This window comes from Triplophysa dalaica, chromosome 2 (genome assembly GCF_015846415.1).
Source record: "Triplophysa dalaica isolate WHDGS20190420 chromosome 2, ASM1584641v1, whole genome shotgun sequence".
Taxonomy (NCBI): Eukaryota; Metazoa; Chordata; class Actinopteri; order Cypriniformes; family Nemacheilidae; genus Triplophysa; species Triplophysa dalaica.
In genome coordinates this window covers 20,787,001-20,809,779 of record NC_079543.1, presented here as the reverse complement: position 1 = coordinate 20,809,779, position 22,779 = coordinate 20,787,001, and the positions used below count along the sequence as shown (strand labels likewise).

At 38.1% G+C, this 22,779-nt stretch overlaps 1 protein-coding gene across 2 annotated transcripts in view; it reads right to left on the bottom strand.

Annotated features, from left to right (window-relative positions):
* klhl5 (kelch-like family member 5) overlaps positions 1–22,779 on the bottom strand; it is a 45,239-nt gene that overhangs the window by 15,142 nt on the left and 7,318 nt on the right. Inside the window, exons 1-5 of one of the 2 annotated variants that reach the window (XM_056730446.1) lie at positions 15,267–15,907; positions 6,311–6,493; positions 3,279–3,415; positions 2,915–3,111; positions 943–1,155 (exon numbers count right to left, since the gene is read on the bottom strand). In XM_056730446.1, coding sequence (XP_056586424.1) covers positions 943–1,155; positions 2,915–3,111; positions 3,279–3,415; positions 6,311–6,493; positions 15,267–15,781 — 1,245 coding nt within the window. In that variant the 5' untranslated portion in view covers positions 15,782–15,907. Of the gene's footprint in view, positions 1–942; positions 1,156–2,914; positions 3,112–3,278; positions 3,416–6,310; positions 6,494–15,266; positions 15,908–22,779 lie in introns of those variants that run through there. The other variant, XM_056730455.1, reaches the window with a different exon arrangement.

Here is a 22,779-nt window from a genome sequence, read left to right as displayed (position 1 = left end):
CAAAACTAAAATTTCTTAGTTGAACTGAATTAAAAATATTTATATTTAACAATGTTTTAAACTGAAGAAATATTACCTTAAAAATGAACTATAAATTTTAAGTTGAACAGAAAGACAAATTATTAATTGGATGATGTACTGCTTGCGCGTTGCTATTTTCAGGAACTAAAAACGGAAGAAAAAAAATATGTGTGCATTTGTAGAAAATGCGCCTCTGGGCGGGTCCACAATGCCCTTTCACTTTAAAGTTATTACACTGAGGGAAGCGCAGCAGCACAAAAACATGCCAAATATAAAAAATAAATGGATTACTATGTAAAAGATTATTCTTGTGAACATAAAGAAAAAATCCGGCTGGTCATGTAGATGATCTGCTCGCGCGCTTTAACCTCACACACGAGCAGATGCGTTTCCTCTCTGGATAAGCGTCCAGTCTTTGCTCTTGCAAATTCCGCCGTGTAAATAGCGAATCCGCAATGGTGCGAGTGCAACTGACTCTTAAAGGGAATGAGAGATGAAACTCTGGTTTATTGCACAATTCACCCAAAAACACCCACTACTCAGTAAGAGAATCGGGACAACCAGTTTAGACCATGCGCCCTGACATGCCGACCGATTCCCGTAGTTAAACTAGCAAAAGTTGACTCGGGAACACACCCTGAGTGGACTTGCGCCCTGCACTTTAGGCCATGCGCTTCGATCGTGAAAGAAGGGCCCAAAGGCTGATCAGCAGTCTCAATGACGAGTGACATACACCCAATACTGTCCGATCACTGAATTAAGTGATTAACTGATATAAGACTAATGCAGATCAATAACGTTCAGATACTGATTCATTGGCAGACCGATCTTGCTGTGTAATCAGGTAAGAGAACAGCTGAATAAAAGGCATAATATACTGACAGAGTGATGAATTGGTGAACAGATGGATGCCCGACTGACCTGAGGTTTAAGCAGGGGAAGGCGGATATGAGCGAGGAGAGCAGGCAGGTGTGATTGACGGGTGGACGCGTCATGATGGACCCAACTGAGCAGTGCCGCTACCACAGTTTCCTCTTCTGGAACGTTCATGTCATCGGAGGCTAACAACTTTTCCACCTCACTCGCAGGCAGGAGGAGAAACTCCTGATGTCTCATGACCTCCATAAAGTGCTCCTATAGAGAAAGAGAGATAGTGGTTAGGAGAAAAACAGATGTGGTTTTAACATAAACAGAGAGTGTAAAGCATCAGATTGTGTGTGTGGTGTAAAGTTTTGACTAATGGCCTTTCAACCATATGGTATAATGCTTACGTAACATTATGTACTCTATACACACACATGTGCTGAACAACAAAATACACAAAGGGAGGAAATAATTTATAACAGTATAGCATTGATTCGATTGGTTGTACTTTACGAAAGATAATAGATATTAGCAAGATGCGACACTGCGATTACAATGAATGGGGAGGGAATGCAATGGTCAATACGGTCGCTATAGAGAAGGAAAGTCCCGCCCTTCCAGGAAAAACAGCCAATCATCAATCGATAAAGACTGACCTATCTCTGGGCCAGAGCTCACTACCTGAAGCTTCCTCAAAAAAGGTGCTTTTACTGCAATTTAAGCTTAGAAAACAAAAGCTATGGTACAGTTCATGTCAGGTTTCCTTAATGCAAGGTATATCCAAAATATGCTGTTCAATTGTGGTTTTTGCCAGCAGTTTCAGAAATATCTGCCTTTCCCCATTCAAGCAGACTGTGGTTCTTGCTTTGACTGAAAGGCGTTGCAAAAATGGCCGCAGAGTAGAAGGACTTCCTTAATCTGACTGACTTTACTTAAGAACTGACCTAAAATGGCCTGAATTTAGTTGGTCTCAAAGTGACACCTCAGCTTTAAATTTGGCATTAAATGGAAGTTGTGATGTTTTCTTGCGAATTGTGAGGTATATCTGTGTAACTGCTTATAGAATAAGAAAAATGTAGGGTGGGGCTTTGATGCTTAACAAGACCCACCACATAAATCATTTATAATACACTGCAATATTCCATAAATAATAAGAATTGAGTAATTTAATTGTATATAGTATCAATTAATGTGTAGTCACTGATCTCACAGCAGCTCATCCAATCAGGTTTAAAAAGCGGAAATAGACCTTTTACATTTTGGAAAGTAAAATAAAATTCTGACAGACCACACAGCGCAGAAAACACAGTAGAAATAAACAGACATGAGGTACAAACTGGACAAGCAAAGCCAGTGGACATCATCTCCTGGGAGAGAGTGGAAGAGAAAGGGGTGAAATAACAAGGAAAGACAGATAGGAAACAGAAGCGGTGATGGAAAATCAAGCAAGTTTCCAACCCAGTCTCCATGACAACCCCCCTGTTGAGAACTGTGGGCGGGCTATTATGGGTTATATTTTCTTGAATGAGTTTCCCCCAGGAATGCAGGAACATCAAACGCAGAGCGGAAAATGTCCAAAGAGGAACAGTAGCATGTCCAATTAAACACTCTCGCCTCGTTCGGGAACTTTTTTGCAGCTGTGAAAATGAGCTGAATAATCGCACGTCCACATGCGCAGAGATAGCCTTATGGACACGAACGCCTACCGAAACGCCGCACAGACATAATATGGAGTTCAAGCACAGCATATGCTGTCCTTTCATTTACTTTCATGTGTTTCGGCTCAGTTAACTGAGGAGATAAATCCTTTAGAATGTGTTGTTTTGGGAAGACAACAAAAAGGAGAAAAGAAAATAGATAAATGTAGGAGAGGAGGTTTGGGAGAGAGGTGTGTTCACTGAAGTTAAACAGTTTTGTAGTCAAAACTTTCATTTCCGGAGTTAAAAACACTCTTTTGCCAGCATATTCTCTGTATAGTATAAAAGTGTACAACAACTCAAAATGTGTGCATGCATGTGTGGAAGCTCACCATAGTGTAGTTATGTGCAACCTTATGGAGATCCAGACAGCCCTGGGCGTCTGCGAAGGAGCGAATGCCCAGACAGTTGGAGGGATGGAGCTGTTTCATTAGGTAACTGCAGCAGGCCTGAACCACTGCAGACAGCTGCAGAAGACATGACGCAGACAGCAAACTCTCTATAGTGTCCTCTCTTAACTCCAAACACCCTGCGGAAACAAACTCTGGGAATGACTCGACTGCGTTGATTTATCACCCAATTTATAAACAAAATATGCAAATCATAATGCTCTGTCTTCTCCATCATCTAATGCCTGAGACATTGTTCATAACATAAGGGGTTATGCATTTGTGTCCATCTAACAAAAAACATTACCTGTGTATGCATACTGTACCAAGACCCATAATGCATCCGGGTCCACACCCTCCATTTTGACCTCCTCTTGTTTTGCCTCTCGGACATCACTGGTGAACATGGCCGCAAAATAATCGGACACTGATGAGAGAACAAGTCTAAGAGAGAGAAATGAAGATGATATGAACGATCTGAACCATGTGTTCTGAATGACTGAACAGACACTCTTGTGTGTTGCAGGTAAAGCATGACAAAAATTGTGAGAGATGGAGATTACGGGAAGAGACGGGATTTGAGGATCCGTTAACTGAAGCATGGTAAAATGAGGATTTCCTATTGAAATCCGGCTCTCCTGACAAAGATATTCACATATGCACACACGGTCAAAGCTTGCGGCTTTAAATCTATTAGACTCAGAGACAAAATGCTAACTAGCCTACTGTATGCAGGGACTGAGCGTCGGTGTATGTGCTTCTATCTTAACTCTGTGGTGTTTTTGGTTTGATTTGGTTAAACTACTATGTAGTTGTTTTGTTTTGGTTATGTGTGTGCTGGTTAAGCGTATAATAAGATTAATAAAACACAACAAATTGTGTGATATTGATTCATTTTTGTTAGACGTGTCAGGACAGGTATACTGTATGAGATAAGCAGACAGCCTCTGACAGTCACTTCTTGACATAATCAAAAATAATATTAACATAATTAAAGAGGATTAAATAGGAAAATTCTGCGATAAAATGACTGTTCAAATCTATTCTCTGATAAGATAGAAATGACTACAGACAGAAACACGATCTAGCAGAATTAAATCCTACCCACATGCTACAAAAATAGCCCACATAAAATCTGTATACACATAAAATCTGAAATTGGTGCAAGATGTTTATTGATGGTTATAGGAAGCGATTGATTTCAGTTATTGGTTCTAAAGGGTGTGCAACCAAATATTAAGTTAAGTGTGCCAATAATTTTGTCCAGCCCATTTTTGGAGTTTTGTGTGACATTATGTCAAATTAGCTTTTTTCCTCCTTTTTTTTGTTTTGTTCCATTAAACACAATGGGAATAAACATGTGTACAGCAAAACATGTGATAATGCAATACTTTTCTACGAGAAATACTTTTCAGGGGTGCCAACAATTTTGGCCATGACTGTACATTATAAAGCATATACAATACTTGAACTCCACTACACTTCATAAATACATACAGCATTTAGGGCTACATACTTTTACCTCAATACAATACATAAAAAATCGAGTCCTTTTTCAAGTTTTAAGTAAATATACTTGAGAAGAAGAAAATACTAGATTTGAGATCGTAATTAAAAGTCTAGTGTATGAAATTTAGTGGCACCTAGTGGCGAGGTTGCGAATTGCAACCAACGGCACATTCCTCCTCTCCCCCTTTCTTTCGAAGCACTATGGAAGCTGACACAGGGCTAAGAATTCATCACGTTTTCGAGATAAAAGATGATTTACTTAGCCATCATGCATTAGAAAAGCTTTCAATTATTTTAGTCCTTGGATGTTGCGAAATGCTAAGAAAACTACAACAAAGCAAACCAAATAATTGTTATACAGGTATATCCAAAATACAATACCAAATGGTTTTCTCAGGTTCTCGTACCTTGCATTAGAATGCAGTAATCCATTATATTTACATTAATGCATATGGAAAACGTTTTAATACAAAGCAGCTTTCATTTGATCTGTTCGTGTGTCTGTTACCCTGAGAACAGAACCGATGGCCATGTGGTTACCAACATGTGACAAAATATGTTAACTACGAGTGGTTGAATTCTGTGAGATGCACAAGCTTTCTGCAGAATTCTGTGGAAGCAGATTCAGAGGCTTTTATTCAAGTGACTTACCATACATTTAATCAAACTACTTTGTACATCGAATCGACGACCTTGATGTTGCTAGCCTAATGCTCTATCAGTTTAGCTACAGGAAAGCTTATAGACATATTAGTGTTTACATCGTAGGTTTGATTCCTCCTACTTACTGCAGTGGAAAAATCAGCATACGAATAAAGAATAATTAAGGGTAAGTAACAGAAGAACAAAAGAGAAAGAGTGAGAGAATGAGAGAGATAAGTGTGACAGTAGTGAAAGTACATTTGCAAATGTGAGACTCATTTAGCAGCAGAGTAACACTCAGCATTTACCTTCCATCACTCCCCTTATGTTCATTTATCACACAGCAGATTGAATTAAAAGCCCTTCACTACACTACACACACGCTGCAGACACACATACACAAAAACACTCACATTAATCAAGAGGTTCAAAAAGTTCTCTGCCTTTTACTCTTATTAGAGTTCCACTGGATGATTCAGCTTCTTTTTGTAAGTTCGTCATCACATTAGCCTGACACTGTGTGTGTGTGTGTTTGTGTGTGTGTGTGTGTGTGTGCGCGCGTGTGTGTCATTATAAATAAAACACCAGCAAACCCTCCAGCTGCCTGAGGCAGTCCTACAATCAGCAGAACTAAACAAAGACGGTGAGATGATGAAAGAGAAGACAGGATGAATAGATTAAAGAACAATAAAGGGGTAGAATGCCAAGGTGGTGCTATAAACTTATATAAGGTCTTCAAATTAAAGAATTCTACAACATTTATAGGTGGCTTTGCTTTATTTGTGTATAAGGAACTCAGTTTATCCTATACTGAAATTATCTACTGAAAGATAAACTTTAAAAAAGATTTTAAAGCTTGATTACACTTCATGGAAAGATTCATATTTCAGATTAAGATTTTATGGACTACATGGACATACGCTAATGCATAAACCACAACACTTATTCACCATTTAAGACCACTCAAACTCTTTCATAAAACTAAGCTGTAGAAATAGATCATTTAGAATTTGTAATATCAGGATGTCAAGAAATATGTTTACTTTACAGTTTCAGCTTAGTTTACAGATTTTTTAAAACTCCCATTTTTGATCGTTACCAAATGTCTTTGGTATTAAAGTTAACGATTCACAATAATAACCTCCTTGTGTGGACCATTTGATAGTCTAGAAGCTGCATTTTCATTACCTGTGTGCTGGTATTCTGCGGTCCCCAGCGAGAAGAACGACGTCACACAGCTTCCTGGTGCGCAGGTATGCCTCCATGCGTCTGAAGGTGTGTTCGGCGTGACTGTGTGCCTGGAAGTGTTCATCTGATACACACGGCTCCATCGATGCACATGAGGATATCGTCACAGTGCTGTTGGATGTCCTGCAAACAAGAGTGCACGTTGTGTTAGAAAATTGCAAATTTGAACTGGGTGAGTGTGATTTAAAGTGTGGAAAATCTGTGTTAAATAAGGCAGAACAATGGCAACAAATGTGATAGGATTGCCAAGTTTGCCTCATTTCTGTTAAGCGGTTCAGACTGTCCATATAAATAAAAATATTCATAATGGATTCGACAAATGAGTTACATCATCATTCCAAATGTGGAATATTTAAATGGTTAAAATTTTTTTTTACTATAAGTAAATATTGCTATTATAACAATATTGATTACTACACTGTGCATGCTGGACACCATGCAGTGTGACGCATTAGAACCCATTTAAAAAATTGTCCACACTGGTTCAGTAGACACGGTGTTACTGTGCATTGTTGTTTTGATATAAAAGAAAATAATTAAAATGTAATAAACAATTTTAAATACATTTTTATATCCCTGTGTTTAAAAAAGGTGCATGACTTTCCTATATTGTACTACATTTCTTATATGTTTCAATGCTTAAAATAATGTCCCTACTAGAATGGTGTGGATGAAATTGTTGTTTCTCAGAAAGGCACTTTTACACAATAAATACACTCTAAAAGGATTATATTAAACCCAGCATTGGGTCAAATATGAAAAAAAACTAAATGTTTATTCTCGACCCAACAATGGCTTAAAATAACCCAGCATTGGTAAATTTACAACCCAACCGCTGAATTCTTCCCTTTTTGACCAAACGCTGGGTTGAAAATAACCCAGAGTGTACAATTCATAAATAAATATTGAATATTGTAAAAAGGATTAAAAATACCAATATATGAATTTTAGTCAATCTAAATTGAAAAAGGGAAACAGCACAAACAAAATCATATGACAAAAAAAAATTAAAATCATTTAAAATGTGGCACAAGCCATCCTTGCAAAATTAGATCACTGCACTCACAATTATACACGATGCACGATCAATGGATGGATAAATATAGAGGGCTTTAGAGAGCTGTTAGTAATTAGCTTTGATGATGAAGCTGGCCATGAAATACACAAAGCAATTTAGCTGGTTCCCAAACGGCTGTCGTATCCACTGTCTCTCTCTCTCTTTCGCTTTATCACCGGCTTTCTGTCATTCCTGTCTCTCGTCCTTTCTCTCCGCAGATTGCCTTTCCAATCCCCCATTTCCCCTGTTCACACTTATCTTCTCTCTCTCTGCCTCTCTGAGTCTCTTAATGGTGCTATTGTGAACACATCTCTACAGTAGACATTCTGTCTATGATCGCAGGGTGGGTTTTCGACTCATCCAGGATTCTTGAAATTGAATAGTGCGATGCGTAATTAATCACAATAGTCGGCACGTGAGCCAGTGGAGAAGGTGATAGTTAACTTTAACCGTTCGGTTATTAAGACGAATGTGAATTAGAGGATGTAAATGAAATGCGTCAAGCTGTATTAAAAAACCCTGAAATCAAAATGTGGGTTTTGTGGCTTTGAATCGATGTCTGTAAGCTTTGAATCCATCTCTATTTGAAAATCTTCATGAATATGGATTAAAAATATTGATGACTCATCATGCACTACAGAAATTGATGGCCAATCAAATGCTCTCTGGCATGTTGTTTTTCCTAATAAAAGTTAAAACCAACTAGCAAGTACCAAATAATTGTCTAGTTATTGTTATTGTATATGTCTTTGTTCTCATGAACACAGAGAAAGATATTTGGAAGAATGCTTGTAACCAAACAGATCTTGGCCACCATTGACTAGAACTGAAACAACTTGAGGGTGAGTAACTGATGACATTTTGGGGTGAAATGTCACTTTCACACAGAAAATAAAGTTTTCATTTTTTAAATTTCAAACATTGCTATTCATTTCACAGGTTAAAGGCAGATTTACATGTCTAGCGCCTTGAGAGCTCAAATTATTTGCAAAAATCTGTCGGAGGAAGAACAGCGAGTCCCACAAAAGCTCTATGGGGTTTCTGTGCCAAGCAGTAGAAGATGAGCACCGCCAAACTAGAGCATTTAGGACAAGACGATCAAAGACGGGAAAGTTTTTCCTTTACGTTTTTTAAAAGTTTCACATACACATGACAGCGTAATCAAAACGATCTGCATTTACGTGGATCCGGGATAAGGAATAAAGACAATGTATTATGCATGCCAGTCCAGTGGATGGCGATGTTGGATTGTAAAGAAACACTACACGCATGCGAGCATTGTTTTTGGAAAACGTCGCCTTCAGAGTTTACACGGAAATGATAATGCCGTTGTTTTCAAAAAAGTTTGCGTTTTCAGTACCCCAAAACGGTCCGTTTTTGTGTAAATGAACAGCCAAAACGCATAAAAAGTGATCTGCTTTTAGTTGAAAATGGTCTTGTGTAAACAGCCACTAGCCTCACATTCCAAGATCACATTGAAAATCCATTTAATTCAGCAAGAAAGTTCAAAGCGTTTACCTTAATAAAATATCAAAGAAAAAGAGCTCATTCACTCATACAAACTAGCACGAACACAGCTTTCATTCACACCATTTGAAGAGAAGACAGATGGTGAGATGATGAGAGCGAGTGCGAATGCCTTTGAGCTTTAGGTTCCAAACCTCTTAAAAGCAATTAAAGACTCATTCATATAGGTGTTAAGACGTATCAACTACGGAGCAGAAATACAGTGAGAGGGAGGAAGAGAATTCTGCACAGTCCCAAGATTGAACACCATTTTTTTTAATTGCAAATTAGAAAGCTATGATGGGGAGCTTTTGAAAAGCTTTTTATCGGATAATGGTTTAAATGTTTAGCATACGTCACAGCTTATCATCTCCGTTACCAAAATAAATCACTTGAAATTATGAGTGAATGATCACAGATCGCAGATTTTGGAAGAACCGTCCCTTTAATGCCGAGAAGTATACTAGAGACTGTATGCTGAAACGAACTAGAGATTCCCTCTCAAGTGGTTTAATATTAAGTTATAGGTAACGTGTTTCCACCCTCTGGCTCCTCTAGATGACATAATTACTTAGTTTCATATGAAATCAGAGACTACAGGCGATATTAAACACACATAGACGCACTTGTCTACCCAGCATGTACAAGAGCAAACTCACAATTCTCCCAACAAGACCAACCTAAGTAAACATAACACACACGCAAGCACACAGGAGAGAAGCAGTGAGAGTTATCTAAAAAGGGCCAGATAAACACCTGCCAGCTCTTGAACATCCCCAGCGGGCAATCGTCCCTTTATAAAGTATTTGCACAGTTTTTTCTCTCTCGCTCAAACTATTCTCTTTATAATTTACATTGACTGTTTTTTGCTGTCTTTCTTTCGTTCCTTCCGTGAACCTTATTTCCTAGTCCTCTTCAAAAGTCTCTCAGTCTCGCTTGCCCTCTGGGTCTCTTCCTTAATCACCTTATTATTAAACTCTCTACGCCATTGTTAGTTTCCAGTCACCTTCACGTTCAACTGCTCTCCCTATTAAGTTCCTCTCTTTCATTTTATTAGCCCTCTGATCAGTCTTGGGGAGTTGCTAACCGAGTGCACACTGCATAGTTTTTACAGTTGTTACTGTACGATATTAATACTGTACAATATAATCCCATTGAGGTCTTTATGTAAAATCCACAGCACACTGAGCATCCACAGCATTTACGTCAAACTGTACAATACACATCAAAGGCATAATTTGGTCCCATATGCCCTGACTTAAGCCTGAAAATAATATATGAATATTGGTAAAGAAAAAAGTATTAAGTTATTAAAGGTCTGGTTGAACTTACGAGTAGAATTGCATACTTCATATTTTCGAAGAGTATTTAGTTTGATCACATTTATAAAAGATAGATACAGTTGTACAATTATTTGCAGACAAATACGACCTGCTGGGGGTGTATGAGGAGAGGAACAAAATCACGAGCACACAATACGTCATCGCATTGATTTACTAAAAGTTTGTGTTGTTATCATTATGCACGTAATCGCGGATTGCCAACAAAAAACAGATTTAGTTTGCGGTTCATGTCTAGGATCTTTTAGCGCTGGGACCACTCTATCTATCAATTTCAAACGATCTGCAAATCCAGTGTCATATCCACCGTTTATCTAGCATCCATCACTGAAATTCTGCCAATATTGATGGTAAGCGGGTCTTCCTATCACTCGCCCGTCTTGCCCAAAAATGAGTAGGGCGTATAACACTGTATTTCTGTGCTCGATACACCCCCCAGCGATCGCACAGGTTTCTGAAAGTTTTTTTCCAACATATAAAACTGTTTCGCAAAAACTTTTCTTAGTCCATTATTGGACAATCCTCCGGGAACAGTAAATATGATATTTTTTTATTATTCTGTATTGTAGCTTGACTGTAGTGACTATTTCAAATGGGGAGATCATAGTGTGGCATTGGCTTTCTGTAGAATGACTTATTCTGCAACATATTAGAAACCACACAGTGAAAACACTTTGACATTAAAAGCGCACTGTAATGCCTTGCAACGTGCAACATTGTTTGATATGTTGACGTATCAGGATCAGATTTGAGCCTCTGCATGCCAATTCAGAAGGGAACGAGCAAATGTATCAAATGCAGAGGGAACGTGTGGGATTTATGTTTTAGGGAAGTCAGTTAAACATTAAATACACAATTGTATAGAAAACGGCATCTTAATAGAATCTGCGTCTTATTCCACAAGCAGATATACAAAACTGCACATACAGTTGACAACTTTATGCAAAGGATCAGTCATGTACACAGAAAGCAACTCGGAAAATGAGGAAGCAGGTATGGCAAAAGAAATAGGAACGATAAGGAAAAGTACGATGAAAATTAGGCCTGTATCTTTCTTCTGTTCTTGTTGCTCTGAGGGGAGTAGTGTGTGGAGGCTTTTGTCTATAAGCCCATTAGGCATGTTCTAGCTCTCTTTACAATAAACATTCATATAGAGTAGCACTGTTTCCAGGATATCCAACTTTTCATCATTCATCTAAAATTGTTTATATTTATAGACTAAAATAAATACCATAACCCTATGTTCTTAGTGCACCAAATACTGTCAGTTTAGTAATTGTATGATAAGATAGAAATGAAACAGAGCAAGAGCACACGCTGTTATATAGAGAAGCCCATTTTCCTGATTTATTAAAAAGAACACAGTCAAATGAGCCTGTTTGCAATTTAATAATGTGCACTTGCCAAAAAACATATATAATACAACAAATATAACCAGAACGAATAATGTTCAACAATTTAAGTGTGCATACTTTTTCATGTAACTGTACCAACACGGTTATGAATTAGCATTCTATGTATAGATACATAGACAAAATAAAACCTGACCTCGGTCTAATTTCAGAAAGACAAAATATTTAACCAACAAAATAAAGAATTCCTCCCACACTCTCTATTTCTCTTTAGTTGCCTTAAGAATATATTGTGCATACGTGTGTGTGTGTAACCACACACATATATAAAAATATGTGAATCAAAGCCATAAAGAGAGACGAGAGAAACTTCTAGTTAGTATGCTCAAAACATATCAGATGCTTTGCCTCATTATCTCCAGATCATAATTGCGGTTTTCAGTCAACTAGACGGTTTTCTTCTTCTCCTCTTTCTTCCTGCATCTCTCTATCCTTGTCAGTCACATATAGCCCTGGGCCCTGAAGGTTTATGGAATCATGCATGAATCCTTAAATATTCACTCCCTATTTATGCTTCTACTGTAATAAAACTTGTGTTTAGCACCGAGGTGCAGGTATAAGACACAGGGTTCATGTACATGTGTTTTTGAACGTTATGATATACTTCTCTAAAATGCAAATTTAGAAGACACATTAAACAAACCGCATTACTGTTTATTGGTTAAAAACTGTAGATGTTTATTACGGTTGCTACTTCTCTCACAGGTAAAAGTTCAAATTCAGTCAGTGTGTGTGTTTATTTAATTATGGTCATTTTTCCTGGTATGAACTGCAAGCTGTGAAAAAAGCAGGTTGAATCAACCGTCTCCAAGGTGACGGGTGACTAAATGCTTTTTTAGAGCTACACCACACTGACAGACCCACATCCTTCTTTCTCAACAAAAATAAACACTGTCATACAAACCCCCAGTCACTCGGAAACACCGGATATCAACCTTTCTGACACCAAGACGATATTCAAAGTCCCTGTGCCCTGCACTTGTTTCCCTGGTACTGAATGGCAAAAAAAAAAATTAACATTGTAAAATGAAGCCACCCAGTTGTTTTGAGATTTGATTTATAGTATCTAAAGAAGAAAAGGCCTAAGAAAGACTATTATATGCCTCTGGTTTGTTTTATGTTATATTGAAAAAAAATAACTCCGTGAACACTTGACACTATATATGGTGTATGCGCCCAAATTAAGCAGGATTTTGCAAATTACGCATCTGTACGCAGGGAAAGTGTTATTATACCACAAGAGTGAGTGGGTGTGGAAATAAGCTTGCAGCAGAATGGAAAAAATTGAGTGAGAGTTCAGAGGTGCATTATTACCAAAGGAAGAATTGCAATGTCAATGTATGTGCAATTGTGCATAGGCCCACATCATGGATTGCGTAGCTGCTTTTAGCATTTTCCATCCATCCATTTTCTACCGCTTATCCGAACTACCTCGGGTCACGGGGAGCCTGCGCCTATCTCAGGAGTCTTTGGGCATCAAGGCAGGATACACCCTGGATGGAGTGCCAACCCATCGCAGGGCACACACATTCACTCATTCACTCACGCACTCACACCCTACGGACAATTTTTCCAGAGATGCCAATCAACCTACCATGCATGTCTTTGGACCAGGGGAGGAAGCTTTTAGCATTTTAATTAAGTTAAACATTTTATAATAGAAAGTGAATTTGCATGGCTTTACCTGAAGCACTTTTTATGAAATTTAAAATACACTGCCCATCCAAAAAATGTCACACACTCTAATATTTTGCTGGACCGCCTTTAGCTTTGATTACAGCATGCATTCGCCGTGGCATCGTTTCGATAAGCTTCTGCAACGTGACAACCATTATTCCTATCCAGAACAGCACTCATTTTTGAAGCGGACCACTTTGCAAAGTCTTCTCCATCACATTCCAAAGATTCTCAATGGGTTTAAGGTGTGGACTCTGTGGAGGCCAATCCATGTGTGAAAATGAAGTCTCGTGCTCTGAACCACTCTTTCACAATTTGAGCCTGATGAATCCTGGCATTGTCATTTTGGAATATGCTTGTTCCATCAGGGAAGAAAAATCCATTGATTGAATACCCTGTTCATTTAGTATATTCAGGGTAATCAGCTGACCTCATTCTTTGGGCACATAACGTTGCTGAACCTATAGTCCTGAGCAACTGCAGCAACCCCAGATCACAGCACTGCCCAGGTGGTGACATTTTTTGTATGTGTATGTGTGTTCTTATGCACCGAGATCATGCTGAAAGTGTATAGTGTGTATGTTAGTGGTACAAAATTCAATCACGTGTCAGCAAAAAATCTAAATTTCACTGTGTTAATAGACTACCAGCAAGACAATGAAAGAGAAGTTCAGTTTGAAGACTGAGAAAGTAAAAGCTTGGAGCTAGTGGGGCAGAATGTTTTGACAGGAAGGGGAAACTGCCTCTTATATGCCATATTAAAAGGCAACTTACTTTCACCCCAAATGCTAATTAGTTGTAATTAGTTGTAGGTTTTGCCCACTTTGTCAATAAGAATGTTTTACTCATTTAAAGCACAATAAAATGTAATATTCTCCCTTATTCTTTTATATATTTTTATAGTCAGAATAAGCATATTGTATAAATTTGTACATAAAAGTTACACTGAATGACAATTTAACATTATTTCAATTGACTTATGACATTTTAATGTCCAAAAACTTATTTGAAACACTTAATTCGACATTTCACTCACATAAAATGTGCTTTCTAAGGACACAAAATGTATTTTGTGGGGACGTCTTATTGTCTTTGATCCATATACAAACTTGCTCGTCTATATGCTGTGCTATGGCAAAAACATACACAAAAACAATAAGCAAAGGGGTGTTTTAACTTTTCTTGTAATCTTTCAAACTCCCACATATTTTAATCAGCTCTTCATCATGCTGAACTTCTCAGAAGGAAGATGACTCGCAATTTATGTAAACATGCTGAATCAAACGCGTTTGCACACGTTGCATCATAATCATTCATTCATACATCAAACGCGAGGCAGATAACAGCTTCACGAGTCATTATGAAAGAGCAAAATGAACGCAAACTAGATCGTCCTTTCACGCCACACCCCGCATATCAGAGAACCGCGATACACAACACGTCAGATGAAACACACTCAATTAAACTATACATTCCTTTACTGGAAGTTTGGTTTTATTAAACTGCGGTTTATTATGTGAAGTGCACTTTACAATATAATGCGTAGCCTACACCTTGTGTCACAAACAATGTGACAACATGATTAAATGCCTCTAACAACAGCAATTAGGGTCCAGTGATATAGTCTGCTGTCAAATCTTAATGAATTTTATTATCGATTATATAAAAAATGCTTGAAGTGTCTAAAAGTGAAAAACGTACTTAAAAAAGAGAATAATCTCTCATCAGTTAATTTGGTGAATACACCATATGCGCGGTTTATCACATGGACAACGTGAGGAAACAAAAGGGCTCGCGATAACAGTTTTGTCATAATGAGAGCAGCTGGCAATGCATCTGGTGTGAAGTGGTACCAGTTAGGTACAAGCGCCCTGCTGTATTCGACTAGTAACGCTTTCCCATACCTGCAGGAGCTGGTGTCAGAGTCCACGTTGTGGTTATTGTTTTCGTCGTCTCCCGGGCCAGGAGCTTCTGGAACACGCGTGGACGGCGGCTCCCGCTGCTGCTGAAGCGGCTCCAGGCTCTCGCTGGAGCGGGAGTGAGCAGGAAAGACCCACGGCCCCGGCGAGGGGCTCCGGCACTCCTGCTGGCTCATGGACCGAGGGCACGCGGAGGCGCCTAGCACCACCACAGTTGACAGCCCGTTGTTCGAAACCGATTCCCCAAACTTTCGATTGTTGTTGATGTTGGAAGAAGAGTTACCGTTACTCGAGCTGGCACCGGCGGCGGGACTGGAGCTACCGCAGCCGCCGAGGGTGGGCTGGTCACCGCCGGTTGATGTGCCTCCCGTCACCCGGCTGCCACTGAACAGATCTCCCGAAGGCTGATTGCCGGGGGGAGGAGATGTTGGGTGGCCGAACCATCTCCATCGGATACGCAAGATCTGTTTAACGTCAAAGTCCTTCCTGGGATTCGACATTCCCGAGACTCCGGTAACTGGAGACGCGCGTACGGAACGATAAGCTTCGTAATCCGTGATTGTCTTGGTAACGGCGCACGCGAGCGCTGCTGGCGAAAACCACGGAGACGACGAGTGGAGTGAGAGGGGAGAGGGAACTACACACTCTCTCTCTCTCTCTCTCTCTCTCTCTCTCTCATCCACGTAGGCTGTGCGGTTAAAACCTTTAATGACACTATTCTTTGACCTCCATGTGCGTGCATGGATAAAGAATAGGACATGTTTGTTAATACTGTAGAAAGGTCTTTATACTGTACATAGAAAATGTTAAAAAAATCAATATTTTCCCTGTTGAAAACAGCAATACATGTTCTAATGATTCCCATAACAAATTCCATTATGCACCATTACAAAATTCATTCATATACCCACACCGACAAAGTCAATATTCCATTTAAACCAATACAATAACCATTGAATTCATTACAATTTCTGGTTTCTATTGGTTTCTATTGGTTTCTATTGGTTTCTATACAGTTTCTATTGGTTTTTAGGGTTCAAAACTGAAATAATCAGTCATAAAATAGTTGTTATTAATACAAAGCATCGGTGACTTGTCATTGAAACTCAAGAAAGCTTACAAGCTTTCTTCATGTTCCAAGCTATATGTTGCAGCATCCCTTCTCAACACCAACTCAGGTCTCAAAGTAGCCAATATTTATCTACCACGAAACAAGGTTCCATGACAAACAGACCACCTTTCTTTTTTTAAAGACACACACACACCTCCAACATTAGCAGATGTTGATATTTTTTACCATTACACTTAAAACTCACTCAATAGAAATACAAACCAGACAACCACTCTCCACAATCAATATCACACAAAAGCTAAATATACCTTATACACGCATTTGTCAATACCGCAATAGTACACTTCCACAGGAAATAGAAATGAATAGGAGGAGAAGTGATATTAATAGGAGGAGAATAAAAGCGGACAAATAAATAAACTTTGAAACGTGAAAGAGATAGAGAGAAGAGTTTAAAAAGTGAAAATAGACAATGTAAACAATATGTAAAGATGTCCATGCGGCCCACAGAGACAAAGCTTTGGAACAGTGTACAGTTTGTAAACTTAATCAGTTTTCTAACCCATACAACACTGATCACAGAGAAGATGGAAAGATTAATGGAACTTTTGTCCTATATTTTGAGTTTTCCTTTGGGATTGAACATGTTTTTTTCTTAGGTTCTGTCTTAGAGTAAATTTGATGCCAGAAAGATGCCAGAGAGGCTAAATTATTCACAGTAGAACCAGCCTGCAGTTTTGGCTTAGTTCAGTCCATGTAAAACACAAAAGAGACGTGGGATTTCTGACTGCTTTTGTAACATGATTCACAGATGTTGGCTTTAAGGGCACATAAAATAAACACGGCTTGATCCGCGTGTTCATAATACCATTGACAATCTGTAAAATGGCGGCGCTGAGGACCGTTTTCTTTCAATTGAATAACTAAAATCTATTCCAGATAATCACTGGTTCCAAGAAGAATTATCCTCTTTGGTGAAACCAAATACAAACCACATGCTGCTACGGAGGCAGATTTTATAGCGTCTAACCCAAAATGCTTCCTAAATATAGTTCTTGCCTTAAGTAAGCATTTTCACCTCAGGATGCAGGTTAAAGAAACAGTTTTGTACCAAAACTCAATTTGTGTGCATTACTTATTTACTCACGCTGGTGATGTATCTGTGGAACCAATAGTTAGATATACAGGATGACATGAGGGTGAGTAAACAATGTCAAACAATTTCTTCAAATAAATACTTATGACAATTGTGTAACTGGAACGAATTTTAATGTGAGGCCTTTGTTCCCTGACAGAAATGCTGCACGCCTGACAGCTTAAATGGAGACCGCAGTGAGAGAAAACACAGGTCTCAGGTCAGTAGTCATACTGCTGCAGTATTCAGTGGTGACCCTGATGGTCAATGCTTTATTTCACACTGATATAGGAGTGAAGAAAATACGGCTGACAGGAGTGCTAACCTCTATACGTGTTGTAATAAATACACATGCACACAGACACCCTGTTGTCACAGAGCTTTATGGGTAGTGCCACTGCACGTACCATCATGGAATTATAGGAAGGATGATTAAGCAATTTGTTCTTTATGGGCCCTACTTATTTTCTCAAGGTTAATCCAATCCTTTCCCCTCTCTCTCTGTCAGCTCATTCTCTGTCCTTCATAATTTCATTACTGCATGTACATCAAAACTGCCCAGTAAATATATCACACAAGAAGGTGCTGAGAAGACTCTAGTTCCAGCGTAAGGGAATTGCTTTTAATTTTTCTTACGAGTTTTGCGCTCATACATGGGTGCAGTTCTAAATGTTATTTTTTTTATATTTTTTGCAGACATTAGCAAACATACTTTTGTCATTCTTTCAGACGGTAACTTTGTAACCAGACTGAGTGAATCCAGTTGAAACTGTTGTAAAACCACCCATTCTGCGTGAATGATGCCTCAACTGTGCTAGCATGGACAATTGGTTTAGAATTCTTAAGTGTTTTTAATCCAGAAAAACAGCTCTCCGATTTACCCGTATATGTTTGTTGGGCAGATGGTGTTTATTGATGGCGATGTTGACATGCGGTTCAACACTGAATGCAACGTCTGCTGTATGTCTGTCTTTGGGTGGGAGTGTCTTTTTTTTGACATCTGCACATTGAAGAGGATCACATTCTCTTTGTTCATGCATTTTGCAGGGTCAAATGAATTTTAGATTATATTCCATTTAAATTTAATCATTCAAAAAAGTCTTGATTAAAATTACTTATATAAACCTTACTAAAATAAACATGAATTTAAAAGTGGCTTCTTATAATAAAACAAATAGATTTATAAACACGATTCATATGTGAATCCTTAAAGGAATAGTTCACTATAATTATTTACACACCCTCGAGTTGTTTAAACCTGTATGAATGACTTTGTTCTGATGAACACAGAGAAAGATATTTGAAAGATTGTTTGTAACCAAACTGATCTGTGTCGCCTTTGACTGTTGAACACAAAAGAAGATATTTTGAAAAATTTAGGAAAGTAAACATTTCTTGGGAACCTTTGACTACCATTTTAATTTTCCACTATGGTCGTCAACGGTTCCCCAGATCTGTTTGGTTACAAACATTCGTCCAAATATCTTTCTGTGTGTATTGCAGAATAAAGTAATTTATACAGGTTTGGAACGACAGTGAGTAAATTATTACAGAATCATTTTTGGGTCTAAACTCATTTGACGTCAATTTTGCAGTAAAAGAGGAAAATTCTTCTGATAATACAATGCCCAGTGTGCAAAGTTTGCTGTGATATAGCCGTTTTAATCATTTTATATATTTATTTCACGGATGGCAAAAACGGCATGCATACTGCAAAGTGTACACTAAGAGCTTTTATGGTATAGTTCACAAAAGACATAATGAAAAGCATTCGCCAGATCAGTCATTCATATTTAGATGGGAATCCATTTTTAAGCTAACCAAGTATAAACTAAATGCTGTATTTATAGTGGCAAATGGCAAATAAGTATCCTCTGAAACAACTATATAAATGTAAATCAGCATGAACGCATTAAACTGTTCTAGACACGTGGCTGTGTAAAGGCACATAACCTAAATTGTCATGCATGGCTTGTTTTCTGGAAGACCTGTTCTTTGTAAAACTGTTTTGAACTGTATAAAGCATTGATGCGGAAAAACTCTACACACATTTAGTCAACCAAGTCAAGTAGCTCCCCCTGAAAAACCTACAGGTCATCTTATTAAATCCCCCTGGAAATTTCCCCTATTTTCAGAAACAAATTTGCACCTTCTAATTGATGATGTATACATAAGCATCACTGAAATAAGGGCAAACATGCACGCTTGCATGAAAATGTTAAGTAGTTGAATGAATTCGCTATTTAAAATGCATACATGCCCAATTGCAATCATTTGAATAATTTAATAATTGCGGCCTTGAGCAACAGAAAATGTACACAAACATCTCAGTTTAAAAAAAAATCAACTGCTATCAGCAGGTGGCCTATTGTTAATTGGGGTAGTCTTGGAAGTGAATTGTATAAAAATGCTTCAATATTAATTCTAAGTGTACTGTTATTTTCGGCAGATTTATCACTTAAACTGCTTTGCGAAGATTAGCTATTAAGACTCAAGTTTACATGCTGAAATAGCTACTGTTTAGTGAATTATGTATATAATTTCCTAGATCACATACATATACACACACTGAGTTTGTGATGTAAACAGCTTGCAGCCAAACTAACCCAAGGGAACATTTGATTGGCCAAGCAAGTAATTACCTACCCTTGATCTATTTCTTTCCCTCTTTCAGTCCATTATCCTACATCTACAGGAATGTGTTAAAATCGAACAGGCCGGTCAGTTCTAGTAGAACATACAGTACCTGTGAGGATTTTAACATCTAACAGTTGTAACTGTAAACTTTGGCATACATAAATTGTAACACATTCAGTAGATAGTTTCATCAGACGCACACACCTTGCCCGAAGTTAACTTCCGGTCTGTGTTTGATTAAATTTTATAATTAATTTACATTAATACTGATTTATATTAATATGTTATCGTATATTAATTGCATTAATTTCAATTAAATTGCTCAACAGTTATTGATTATTTGCTGAAGATTACAGGAAGGTAAGTTTTGGCCACATAATGTTTGTTTGTGTTGTTGCGACAACCTCACCCTCTAACTGCTAGACAAAAAAATATAATCTACCAAAATAAAAGAGAACAAGTCAAGGTGGTTTCATCCTCAGAGATTTCCATTCTTTTCCCTCTTTATTTTTGTTTCTTTGGTTCTAAAAAAAGAGCCCGAGGCCTAATGACAGTTAAAATCTGAAAGTCACATTGAACTGAATTGTTTGAATGTACGGAGGCAAAAAATTCTTAAAACACACCACTTTCACCTAGCTAGATTTGGAGGTAAAGAGGTTATGTAGTAATACAATTTGCCTACTACACGTGGGCTGTTTCCATTATTTAAAAACACCTTGACCTGAAACACATAATAAATAACACCTACTTCCACCCTGACATTCAATGTAATCTCATCCCGAAACCTAAAGCCAAAGCGAGCTGAGAGGTTAGATGTCCTTTTGCTTTGATGTACAGTACATCCACAACTGCAATGGAAGGAAATGTGCTGCATTCCTACAGAGAATAAACCAAACGCAGTTGGAATATATATATTTTGAATCACGGATCATTATTGTCATACAGCACCTACATACACACAGCAATGATCATCTGTCCAGATGTGTGCACATCCTGCATTTCAAAAAGCTCTAAACATACGCAAACATCTTACTATTCAGACAGCTGTAGTGTTTTCAAATTTCCTCTCCTGCCATTGGTTAAAATGATTAGACAGATTCAGCCATACACAATCAATTTCCTCCAAACTCATCAACCTAAATATCACTAGGCTTCTCTTGCACAAAAGCAATGACATTTTCAAGCTCCGTTCATCCTAGCTTTCACTGGTTTTAATTTCTGTTAATTCAGACACTTCCCCCGTGTCTCTCTCTCTCTAATGTTGGAGAGGAACAGAGCAGGACTTGGATTCAGAAAGAGGTGATACAGGGGCAAGTCAGCAGGGTTTGGATGTCAATGGAGATACACAGAATGGGTGGAGGAGTAGATTTAAAAAATATCCCATCTGAAATAAACCATCACAGGCCCAAGGTTAAAAAAAATGGAAAAATCTGGCTGGCAGACCACCTCAAGAAACAATATCCATGTTTTTTCTCGGACACCAAAGAGGATATGTGTTATAACTCAAGCCCACGGCCTTCATTTAAGGGAAAACTAAAGGGTCAGCATACCAGTCTGAAAATTCAAACCTATATTTTACTAACAAAAAATACCATAGAATTACCATGGTATTGTAATGGGTGTCTTCATATGTACTTGTGTTTCTGCATGTGCAATGGTAAGTCTATGGTATGTTTGGTATTTCGGACATTCTACTGTAGTGTAAATTACATTGCACATTGAAAATTGTAATTCATATAACAGCATGGTATTGTTTAAATTTGTGGTATTTTACAAATAAGTAAATCGGTTAACATGGTCATTCAGTACCATGGTAAACGTCAAGGTAACAGAATACCACCATCTGATGCCATTCACAGTACCACCCCATGACTTTTTGATCATTTGTAAACAGCTGTATTTAAGGTTACACGTGTGTGTGTGTTTGCTAGAAAGGTTTCCCAAGGGACAGATTTGTACGTGATGAGACGCATAAAGATTTAATTGATGGTGTTTTACGGTTTTGATAAACTGTACACACATGAGCAGAACTGGAACACACATTCGGACCCTGGAGATCAGGAGATCTTTACAACATTTGCTTTCCATCAAAGAGGACATAAACATACGCTCTAAACCTTTCCAGGCCCTTAAGACCGGAGGCGTCTACTTGAGATCATAAAGCACATCATGAATTATTGAATTCTTCAAATACCTCTCCCTCAAATATAAACAAATAAATAAATCCATATTCCAGTCCCTGGTCGGGTCAGTTCACACACGTTTTATTCACAAGTCTCTGGAAGGTTTATCGTTTTAGCATCGTAAAAAGTGCTGAAGCCCAAAGTTGTAAATAAACATTTAGGTTTTCCTCTTCCCTAGCCATGAGAGAAACTCACACACATACAAAAAAGACAAGAATAACTCGTACACCTGGGGTCTGACCTGCATACACACCGATGTGTCACTGTATTGCTAAATACAACAGACAAGCATGTGTGTGTGTGTGTTTGTGTGTGTGTTTTAAAAATATTTGAAACTGAAAAAAGGTAATAGAATGTATTTTTAGAAATGGTTGAATAAAATTGGTTAAATCATGTCATACATACACTGATCATGTTAATTGGTTTGTGTCAGAATGAGCTTTGGGTATAAAAATTATCATTAGCCTGTTA